Consider the following 11,717-nt stretch of genomic DNA (forward strand, 5'->3'; position numbering starts at 1 on the left):
CTTCTTCCACCTTATCTTAATGCAATTGGAGCATTCAGACCCACAAAACGGATATCCTAGCTAGTGACTAATATCCTTTAGTAACCACAATTAAAGCTTCTCTTTGACAGCCATAGACTCAGTAACACGTCAGCCTTCAAGAGCTCTAAACTCCCACTTCGAAGTGTGAAGCTGAAGACAGATTGAACTAGCATTTAGTATGGCAATGCCCTGGGTAAGATGGGCAATAGCACTTCAAATGGTGCTTCTCCAGACCTTGATGGATCACCAGCTTCTCAAAGGGCCTTATTTTAGAGGACTCTAACACCTGCTTTCTTGGGTAATTGAGAAGACTGTACAACTAGGTTATAGAGCTGGTCTCAACTAGGTGGCTTAGCTCTACTCCTTTAGCTTTTTACATTCTGTTACCTAGCCAGTACAAACTGACCCCTGCCTCCCCCAAACTTTTCTTTGTATAGTACATGCTTCGTAGGATCACCAGATAGATCCTATGACCAATTTCTTATCCTGCAGTTCCTTACTTGTGAGCATGTACAGCTGTCTCTTTCAATAAGCAGCACTTGGCCACAAAAACAAGCATAATGAAAACACAAAATTAAAGTCTGATTACATGTTCTCTTTTCATGTTGTACTCCATTTTACAGGAGTTTAATTTCCAAGCCTCTCCACTGTTGGGTTATGGGTTTTTTTACGAGCTGTCCTCTTAATCTGCTGCATTTACCAGTTGATAGAAGTGTTGTGAAGAGATTTAAAAGAAAGGATTAACAGCTTCAGGTCAGTTCCAGCTTTCCCTGACATGTAGTGCTGCTGGTCCTGATTACACCAAAAAATAACAAGAACCTGTGCTTGTGACTCATTTCATAGTTGACAGCTACCAAATAAACAGAAACCACTGTTGGTTTTGGACTGAGTAACAAGGGGTGGCAGCAGTAACTCTTAACCCTTGTGTGTGTGAGATGCACCACACCCCACTAAACGGATCACTTTGAAAATGCAGCCCACAAAACAACCCTGGCTGTACAAAACAGAAGAAACTCTCACTTGTTTAGTTGACATTATTTTGCTTTATTTTTGGGTCTAGATTTTCCAACTGGGAGAAAAGGAAGCCAAGTGGAACTATTCCTTCATCTCCTCCCTCCACTGAAACACTGTAATAACAACTGGAGTTGGAAAAGCATTTTACCCCTTCAGTTGGGGTGGGGACTAACACTGCTGTAGTATGACAGACAGGTGCATTTGACTGCTAATTGCACAGAAAATCTGGAATGGATATTAGAAGTGATTGTCTATATTTTAGTGCTGCAGGGCAAAAAGAGGAGTGTGTGTGTGTGTACACATGCTACTCCTTGATAGCAGCAGGGGCAATAAATAGGAACCAGGAAAAAAGACAAATTAGCCTACAGCAGCCAACCCACTGTACTGCTTTTAACCAGCACTAGCTGGCCATTCAAGCAGTGCAGACTACTGTGTACAGCAGGGCAATGCATTTAGCTTAAAGTGACTCCAACAACCCTATTGCATCAGACACTCTGTGCCTGAAATCTCCAGGATTATCAGTGGAACTGACTTTTTTTTATATTTTAATGATAAAGGAAAAAAAGAGCGCCAGGGGATATTCCTCACTCCAGGAGCTACTGTCAGCCCTGAAAGTGTCCCATAGGTTGCTGTATTACTTGGATTTCTAATTCTTTTCCTCTCCCTTCCCTTTTATTCAGCTGACCAGACACTTAGGGCGATTTCAAAGGCCAGATCCTTACTTGGTGTTGATCTGTGTTGCTCTATTGATTTATGTTACAAAGCATCATCATGACCCATTATCTCCACCGAATCCTGCAAACCTTGCTTATTTCTTTTTTTTAATTAAGCAATGATGCCTTTTGCTCTTTCCCCCCTAACATCCCCTTCATCTGTTCATGGAATCCAGAAGAGTAGATCTCAGATATAATCCAGTGTGAGAGCAAAAGCTTTTCTGTGTTGGAAGAACCAATTATGTTTCATGAAATTGGGTCTATAAAGGACCAAGCTTGATTCTCCAAGGTGCTGAAGCTCTTACTGTTCTCAACCTCTCTGAAACATCGGTCCTTGCTTAAAATTGAGGACCACTTCTGCTTTTTGATGCACAAGAAGGGCCTTGCTTCCTTAGTATTATCACTTCCTCCTAACTTTCCAGTGGTTCAGAATCAGCCAACATAGGCACAGTGTGAATTTCTAAGGTAAATCAAACAGGTGGGGGGGAGCAAGCTAATCTGACCCATCCCAAAAAGCAGTAAAAGCCAAAAATCATTGTCCTTTACTTTCTGACAGACTTCTACATGGACTTCAATTTTACCTCTGGATTTCTGTAAGTGTAATTTGTACCCTCAGATCATAGATTTCCTACTACTACACTTTCAGGCACAAAAGTATCACTAGTCCACTAAATCCTATAACCTGTAGTAGCCACAATTACACTTAAACAAACACCTCTACTTTGTTCTTAAAATTAAGCCCAAAGTGTTTGTTGGGATCAGTGAAGGGCTAATGAAAGCTAGTATTGTACTGTAAGGGCAGGCTGCTTGCCAAGTATGAGGGAAGAAACTTTTATAACCTATTCTAATATAGCAAGAAATGACTTTAAGCACAGCAAATTGCCTTTGCTAACAAGGTTCCATTCAACACAAAGTGATCGTGCCAGACTCAAGGGCCAGTGTGTTTTAGAAGAGGCCAAGGCTTTTATACCAGTACAGTGCAGGGGGTAGCCATGCTGGAAATAAGGGAAGAGTTGATGTTCTTTAGAGAGATCCTGAGCAGGGGCATCTCTCAGGCACCAGGGGTGAAAGCTAGAGGACAGGCAGGGCAGTTGGTGGGGTGAGAGCAATTAAATCTAAGTCACTTTTGTGCAAGTTTGGCAATGAGAGCTTTCCACTCTGCTCTCTTCTGTGTGATGTAAGAGGGAGTGAGGAGCTGCAGCACCGGCTCCTGCTGTCCCCTAAAGTATCCCTGACATAAAGCCTCTGTGTTACAGATCACATACATCCCACAGTCATAGCTATTCTGCTGGGCGGGGGCCTTCTCCTCTATGAAAGCTGCTTTGCCTCCTCTTTTGCCCAGAAAAGCCTCCAGCTTCCCTGCCACCTGCTTGGCATGGACCGAGTTGCTCTTACTATGGGAGTCATAGTGGGCAAAGCAGTTTCTGTCCCTGAAGTACCCCAATAAGCTCCAATGGGTTCCACCAGCAGCCTGACTGGAGTTATCATTGATAGCCAGGAACACCACCTTTTTGTGGGAAAGGTCCAGGGGCTCAAGGAACATGGCTAATTCCTCTTGACTGGTGGTGCACTTGATAAACTGAGCCACTTCGGGGCCAATAAAGCACACTTGATCAGAGAAGTCCTGGAACTGGCTGCTGGCAAAGTACTCAAAGGCAAACCCAATGATATGGTCGTTAAGCCAGCTTGGGGGATCCAGCAATGCAACATCTGACTGTCTCAGCAAGCTGTCCATGTAACTCAAAACAACAGGGTCCATCCTGTACAGGCAGGGTCCACACTGCTCCAGGAAATGTCAACAGCTAGAATAAACCAGGGGTACAAAAAAAAAAAAAAAAAAAAAAAAAAAAAAATCAGTGATAAGGCAAACAGGTTTCACTTTCTGTGTTATTAAAAAAAGAGCTACTTCTAATATTGGAGACTTTCTATCACCAGACCACATGAAAACTCACAGATTTTACCAACTTGGGGTTAAGGGGTGAGGTTTAAACAGTCTGTCAAATGACAGCAAGTGTAAGAGGGGAAAGAAAGGTGGCTTATCACTATATTCCCCATAAGGAATTTGTTTGTGGTAAAGGCTGGGCTGAGCTCTGGTCTGCTAGATTGGCAGGGTAGTGCCAAGAGCTGCATCGGTGTCTTCTCTATAATGCACTGGAGGAGAAAGATGGTCCAGTGGTTAAAGCTTTGGCTATAGCTGTTACTGACCATAGTTCAATAACAGCTGTAGCTAAATCCTGCTTTGCCACAAACACCCTGTATGATCTTGGAAGCAATTTAGTCTCTTTGGCTCATCTGCAGCATAAGAATTGCTACTCTTTTCCACCTTGCTATGGAAACCTACATGGAGGAAAGATTGTGAAGCATTCAGATATTATGGTGGTGCAGGCACGAAAACAGAGAGAAGCACAACTCATAGCTCTTTTGACATTGCTTGCTCCATAGAAGACTGGTCTCCCAGCTGGCCAGGCAGCCATTAGGTGAGGTGAAGAAAATAAAAATAATAATCAATCAAAGTAAGATGTCAAACAACTGAACCAACTCCTTTGCCTACCTGCACTTTTTAGGACAGAGTTTTCCCACATTTGCCTTGTTCAAATGGTCTAAACTTTTTTTATTTAAATCAAGCATATATTTTTCATCATGTTCATTTACTTCAGTTCCAATCCGAACATGATACTTATCTTCAAAGAGAAAGGACTTAGTTGCTATGCTAATAACTAGTCTTCCTTAAATAACAAAAAAAAAAGAAGGGCTGCAAAAAAGAGGAGGGGCTGCTTTAGCCAGTCAGTGGCCTACTTCAAGAACTGAGATCTTTTTTCTCAATGGTTCCAGATACACATTCATCCCCTCCCCTCTGATCCTTGTAGCAGCAAGAAAACAACAACTTCTAGAAAACCCACAAGCTTTCAAATGCCTCCCCTAGATGGAATCAGAACTTGTGGTAGAGTTGATATCTTTTATTGTTCCAACTAGACTTTTTGCAAAAAAGTCTTTATTTGCAAGCTTTCGGGCACAAGCACCCTTCTTCAGGCATAGGAGAAAAGATTGTAAAATTTCTCCTAGGTAGAAATAAAAGCTCATATTTCATAGGAGAGTTGAAGGTGGTGTTGGTTGTAGCCATGTTGGCCTCAGGACATGGGCAGACAAGGTTCTTTGGGTAAATGTGGTATCTTTTATTAGACCAACTAAATAGTTGGAAAATTGTTCTTTGCAAGCTTTTGGGTACAAACCTGAAGAAGGGTGTTTGTGCCCGAAAGCTTGCAAAGAACAAAATTTCAACTATTTAGCTGATCTAATAAAAGATACCACATTTACCCAAAGAACTTTGTTCCCTAGATGGATGCTGTCAAGCAGAGTAGATCCCAAATGAAGGGTCATATTAAAGTTACATTATAAAATCAGTAAAGAAAGTTTGGAGATTTTTAGGATTTTGCTGCTAATGCTGGAAGTCTAAACAGAGAAGCACATGGTTACCATGTAGAATTCTTGTTCTAGGGTAGTTACAGCTTAGCAGGTGTCAAGTAGTTATTAACCCCTCTTCTCACTTTCCAATATACCAAAAGGGAGGGCATGCTAGGATTTTCCCAGCTTGGAAACAGGTGGAAAATGACTAGGTTAGTAAACAAGAAATCAGCAAGCAAAACTGACCAACCAAGCATACAAGCTGAGTAAAATGCAGGGTACCAGACAACACAAAGTAGCAACAAATAGTTTTAATTTGGATGATTTTATACTATAAAGCTTATCAAACACAAGGAAGTGGTACTTTAATACATTAAAGAAGCCGTTATCCTCTGAAGTCCAGGTTGGGATTCAATCACTAGATTTCCCCCTACATAAAGGAATCCTTTGACAGTACTGGATTGACATAATGGCTTCCTTGCCTCCCCTCTTTCCACCATGCCCCTGCCTGATGTTCCTTGGTGGCTGAAGTACACCCTGGAATTCACTGGCCACTCAGATGCTGGGAACTTGCTTGACAGTTAAATGGCCACCCAGAAGTGAGACTGTAAGTGTGACTTAAAGCCACTTTTGTTCCACCCTCTCCTAACCTGAACTACATGCTGCATATGAACATATTGGGATCAAGTGCTTAGTGATAACACCACTTCAGTGTGACTCATTATAAACAAGACAGCTTTAATCTATAATGATAGGAAAGGGCTCACGTGCATTAGTTTGTTTACAAACTGGGAAGGAATGGATTTAGGCTTTCATCATTGCAATGCGAGTGAAGAACAAAAAAAAAAAGCCTTTCCTAGTCCAGGTATGTATAAATTGAAAGATTAATTTGAGTCCTAAATAATCTTGGCAAAGAGCCTTTGACATGCACCTTGTTGTTAAATAGAATAATTGTAAAATGCAGGAAACATGTTGGATGTGTAATATTCCAGAAGAAAGGCCCAATGTGAACCATCTTAACTGGCAGAAGCTAATAGCTACACAGGTGCACAGGCTGTGCCAGCACAAGCTAAACAATATTGTTTAGAGGGAAGGGGAGCAGCCATTATTATGTATACTGAGATATATACAGGCAGTCCTTGACTTACAATGTTTTGCACTTACAACGTTTAAAAATTGACACACTGTTTCAACTTTATGACATCAGTTTCGACTTTACAACGCTTGATCCGATGCGATGCCACGCCAGCAAACAAGTTTGCTGCGTCGCTCATCTCCCTGGAGAACATCTGTTCAAACTTCCTTGGACACTTTCTTTAAGAAAGCAGAAAAGACTCCAGAAAAACCTGCCGTCAAAACTGCTGAGAACACTCCATCCAAGAACCCTTCAAAAAGTCCAACTAAGAGCCTTTCAAAACGTCCAGCAAAGTTACCTCAAAGAAGTCCTTCTAAATCAATATGATTGCTATTTACAATATAAATACATGAATGTATATGTATCTATATTATTCATCTATAATTGACCGAGTACAAAATTCTGGGGTATTTTTGGTGAAAATAGAGTATCGGGCCTTGGTTCAGGAACCAATCCCCCATTTATAACATTGTTTATGAGAAAATCAGTTCTGAGTTACAAAGTTTCAACTTAAGATGCAGTTTTCAGGGACCAATTGTGCTGTAAGTCCGAGGACTGCCTGTACAATGGTATATGGGCACACTTGACATTCTGCCAATGAACAAATGTCTAAACTATTTTCAAATTAAAAAAATCCTGGGTTCTACAATTTAGAAAGGATGTGGAGAAGCTTGAAAGAGTCCAGAGGAGAGTCACATGCACGATCAGAGGACAAGAGAGCAGGCCTTATGAAAACAGGCTGTGAGCCATGGGACTCTTCAGCCTCGAAAAACGTAGGCTCAGGAGTGACTTAGTGGCAGCTTATAAGTACATCGGGGTGTGCATCAGGATCTGGGGGAATGCCTGTTCACCAGAGCACCCCAAGGGAAGACAAGGTCCAACAGTCACAAACTCCTGGAAGACCGTTTCAGGCTGGACATAAGGAAAATTTTCTTTACTGTCCGAGCTCCCAAGGTGGGAGCAAGCACCTACTTTGGACACTTTCAAGAAACATTTGGATGTTTATCTTGCTGGGATCCTTTGATCCTAGTTGACTTCCTACCCCTTGGGCAGGGGCTGGACCTGATGATCTTATGAGGTCCCTTTCAGCCCTAATGTCTATGAAAATCAAGTACATGGCAACAACCTTCAGTTTTAAAAGGGCAAAACCAAAGGAAACATGGCCATCTTATTAAGTCTCCAGGACTTTATTGCTCAGTTATGTTTAAAGTCTATATAAAGTCTTAGGGATCTATCAAGGCAATCTAGAAGTGGCCAGTCTTGAGTTTGAAGAGTTCCTGGTGAGAAAGTTCTTCCTTACTAATCTGTTTCTGCTTCACTTTTTCCCCAGAGACAGTAAAGATGCCAAACATGCCTTGCAAGCATTAACAGTTGCATCACAAAGCTTGCATCCTGTACTTTGTTAATTTTTCACCCTACAGAAATGAAACTCGGTTTGAGGCTTTTTTTTTTTTTGGTAAGCCATTTGGTAGCTTCCCACAAGCATTCTTTCTTCCTGATTTAGAGTAACCACCACCTAATTGCTACTAGCTACTACTTTTAATGTTATTGCCATCTGGTATTTGTGAAACTGCTTGTAAGTACTGCATGGTGACTCACCAGATATTACACAGCTTAAAGAACACTTCACAGATTCATACTGCTCCCAAACCACCCAGTCCAAGTGGTACATACTGTACACACACACACACACACACACACACACACACAAAGATTAGTAGAACCAGTTGGAAAGTGTACGTAATCTCAGATTTCTCTTTCTAACTAAGCCTTCCAATTCAAACTAAAGATGAACTTGCTGTCATGTTTGGATATGGTTTTGTATGTAAAGTTCAGAGGTCTTTCAAGTCCAAGTCACACAATTAAATCAGTTAATTCCCTCGTGTTTAAAAGATTCTCAGAGAGCTCACTTCAAATGCATATCAGACCTACTCTCTGGAGACAACTGCAAGCACATTCTTATTAAATCTGAAAAAAAATACTGACCAAGGACTAAAATGCTTATTCTAGCTTATAAACGGAGCCATGCTCACTGATTTTTGTTTTGTTTTTGTTTAAAGTAGCTTTTTGAACTTACGAAAGCAACATATACTCCTCTGCCTTGCTGCTGGACAAAGCAACGACGGCTTTGAAATAAGACATTTACCTGCTTTCCTAGGTGAAGGTAAGGATATAAAGTGGTGGTAGGGAGGGGAGGGGGGGACAGGAAGAGAAGTAGTGGTTTAAATAGGAATTAGTGTCGAGTATGTTGATTTACTCTGAGGTCACACTTCAGAAGTTGTACAGAGGACTCACCAATTTAAAAGGTTCACACAATACTTTCCATTACAGAGGCTGCAGTATCACAATATCACATGGGCTATGTTTTCATCCATATTTCTGTTATTGCAATATATTATAACTGGTTTGGGGCACCTTATACAAGTTTGATACCCTTTTAAAGCCAAAATATAAGGTAGCGGGAAATCTTATGGAATACGACCTATTACATCAAATAAAGAGGGAAACAGTGCTTTAAATATAAGCTTCTCCTTGCACGGTGGTAAACTAACAAAACAAGAATTAAAAAAAAAAAGACCCATACTTGAGAAACAGGAAATTAAACCAACTAGACACCTAGTATAAAGAAAAAACATGCAAGGCAAATATCATAAATGGTTAAGACTGAACCAGATATTTCAACTTTCTAAAGTGCTAACAGCATATGGAGAGAATATTTTTAAAATGTGTTGTTTACTGTGGTCTTTAACAAATCTACAAAATTTGGAGAAAAACACAAAGCCAACTGATGAAGCTAAATGCAAACTTTACAGATGGACATGCTGGAGGTAGAGATGCGTAATAATCTGCCTACGGTCATAAAGGAAGTCTTTGGAAGAGCTGAGAATAGAAAGCAGCCTCCTGACTACCAACCCCATGATTTGGCCACGAGACCATCCCTTTTCAGGAAGTAGTTTTTGAAAGTACATCAGTACTCTTACTCATAACATAATCAGTGGTAGTGAGAGATACTGGGGAAAAACTGATTTATTTTTGTCTTTGCAATCTGGACTGCATTACCAGCATGACCACGCTAAGCCCTTGTTCAAAAAGCATTATTAATTTAATTTGGGTCTTCATACAGGTTCTAGATGCCTATTATAGTCCATATGTTGGTTCCAGAGCAAGAGAACATCCTTCCAAGCTTGTTAAGGAGTTACCAAATTAGGAACATGGTCTGCTCCCACATCCTTTAAAATAAGGATCATTAAACTAGCTAATAATATTTTAGTAATGCATTAATGAAAAACTATACACTGTGTGGGGGCAGAATGTTGAAGGGCTTCAGTCATGCTCTGGATACAAGAAACTAAATAAAGCCTTCCACAACTTTATCACAAGAACAGCACTCAAATATCCCATTCTGTTTAAAAGTCTCTTCTGGCAAGAAATTGCATAGGATCCAAAATAAGATTTAAACAGGCCAGGAACACAGCCATGGACTTACAATTTACTCCAAAGAGTGAGTGGGTTGGAGGTGTTAGGTTCGTTGGAGAATGCCAGTAACCCATCCTGATAAAGAAGCTTGATAAACAAAAAAGTACAAAACTCCAATACAACAAAAACTGGGAAGTTAAACAGAAAAAATCTGTGGATCACACTGACATACTTTGAAACAAAGTTTGTTCAATGAAATATGGAAAAGGCCTAAAAAAAGAATGCATTTAGAAGTGTTCATCGTTCTCCTTAGTTCAACAGTGGCATTCAGTCACAAGAACTGCTTTGGGCATTATGACTTTGATCTCTGAAGAACAGCATCCACTAAAATTGAACTGATGACGTAGGTATCAAGCAACACAGTTGACCCCAATTTTTTTAGATATAATTGTATAGTATTCTACAATAAGAAACTGTCCTAGAGTGTCTGTAAGAGAGAACAGTCTTCCTAAGTGCCGTTTCCTGTAAATTACTGAGAACCCTTGATTCTCAGTGAAATAAGTAAGCGTTAATCATCACCTCAAAGTGTCATGGCATACAAAAGGGAAACATGGTTCAGTAGTTAGGAGGGGGATTCAGGAAATATGGATTCTAGCTCCAGTTTTCAGATTTGATTCTTGACCTGGGGCAAATTGCTTCACTTCTTTGGGCTGAATTATCCATTTGGTGCCAAAATATGCAACTAACAAAAAAGATACCAATTGTTTCTTGACTTTTAAGGTAGTATTTGTTAACTAACATGCCATGACTTTCATTCATGAGAAATGAATTTAAAAAATCTCATCTCTGCTCCTCTTTACCCTTTCAGATCAAAGTCTTCATCAGTGTCTTGAACCTATACCATACAAATACATCAGTTATACTTAGTCTTAAGACTGACACAATCTTACTCTTTTATAATAAGATTTTACTTCAAGTAAGGGGGTCACTGAAAAAGTTTGACATACTGCTCAGAGTGCAAATCATGGCAGAAACCATCCTACTTTATTATCCTAAGGGACTATGTAATGCAGTGATCGCACCCTTCCCTGCTCTTCATACCTTGACGTGGTCCGTTCCACGAGCAATGACAGACAAAGAATACCAAGCCTTCTGCAGGCACCTCTAGCTTCCAACCTTAAACACCCCCCATGTGGGCCTGCCTGTGGGCCCCGTGGAGCCCAGGGACAGTGTTGCAGGGGCGTTGGTGGTTGCAGGAAGCGCCAAGGGTTGATAGAGGCCCTCCTGCCCCGCCTCTAGACACGCAGGAGGGAAGCAGGGTGGATTTATGCATCTCCTTTCACAGCATCTGATGAAGCAAGCTTCAGCTTGTGGAAGCTTGTGCTGCCTACCTACTCTGGGGAGTCCAAGGTGCCCATCGGCTCTGCCTCCTACTAGACTTCAGACTCACTTGGGGGACGACCTCTGCTCAGAGCTGCAATTCTCAGCCAAGCGCTCCCCACCTTGGAGGCTTTCAAGGCTGCACAATATGGTGCAAGTACTGAGAGGCACAAGCGAAACCCTGAGATTTGAGACAGCAAACTCCCGGTGTCTCCTTGGAACAGAACAACTGCACTGGGATTTTTCTCCAGGCAAAAAAGAGGGGTGAGGAGCCAGGCTGACGACTACTGCTCTTGGCATGTGTCATGGGGCAGCTGCCCACCCCCCATCCCATCCCCCCACACTGCCATCAGGTGTGGGCGGCCGGGCAGGGCGGCGGCACCTCCTCCTACGACATTCGTCACCCAAAGGCTCCGCGGCAGCTCCGGTCACGTCACTGTGCTGCTGAATTACCGTAACTTGTTGCAGGCGACCGCGCGAGTTACCGTATTTCGCTAAAGGCAACCACACACTTCATTGCCAGCCGCCGGGGAAAGGGGATCCGCGCAAAGCGGGGCTCGGAGGAAGCGCCAAGGGTTGCTGGTGCCTTCCCGCCCGCCCCACAACCCGGGCAGGCCCCGCATCGCCCCCTGCCC

General features: G+C 41.9%; 1 protein-coding gene across 2 annotated transcripts; it reads right to left on the minus strand.

Moving 5' to 3' along the window:
• Positions 1–1,594: 1,594 nt before the first annotated feature.
• On the minus strand, positions 1,595–11,614 carry SENP8 (SUMO peptidase family member, NEDD8 specific). 2 transcript variants are annotated; one of them, XM_025214013.1, is made up of 2 exons: positions 11,595–11,614; positions 1,595–3,550 (listed from the first exon to the last, which is right to left on the minus strand). In XM_025214013.1, the coding sequence occupies exon 2, from the start codon at positions 3,505–3,507 to the stop codon at positions 2,869–2,871; it is 639 nt and encodes a 212-aa protein (XP_025069798.1). In that variant the 5' UTR covers positions 3,508–3,550; positions 11,595–11,614; the 3' UTR covers positions 1,595–2,868. The 2 variants fall into 2 exon arrangements, with proteins under 2 accessions (XP_025069798.1, XP_006032372.1); XM_006032310.3 differs by lacking the exon at positions 11,595–11,614 and adding an exon at positions 11,568–11,587.
• Between the last annotated feature and the right edge of the window lie 103 nt (positions 11,615–11,717).

Source organism: Alligator sinensis, unplaced genomic scaffold, assembly GCF_000455745.1.
Source record: "Alligator sinensis unplaced genomic scaffold, ASM45574v1 scaffold971_1, whole genome shotgun sequence".
NCBI lineage: Eukaryota > Metazoa > Chordata > Crocodylia > Alligatoridae > Alligator > Alligator sinensis.

Coding starts and splice junctions, on each gene's coding strand:
- SENP8 (XM_025214013.1), bottom strand. CDS start 3,507: ATGGACCCTGTTGTTTTGAGTTACATGGACAGCTTGCTGAGACAGTCA.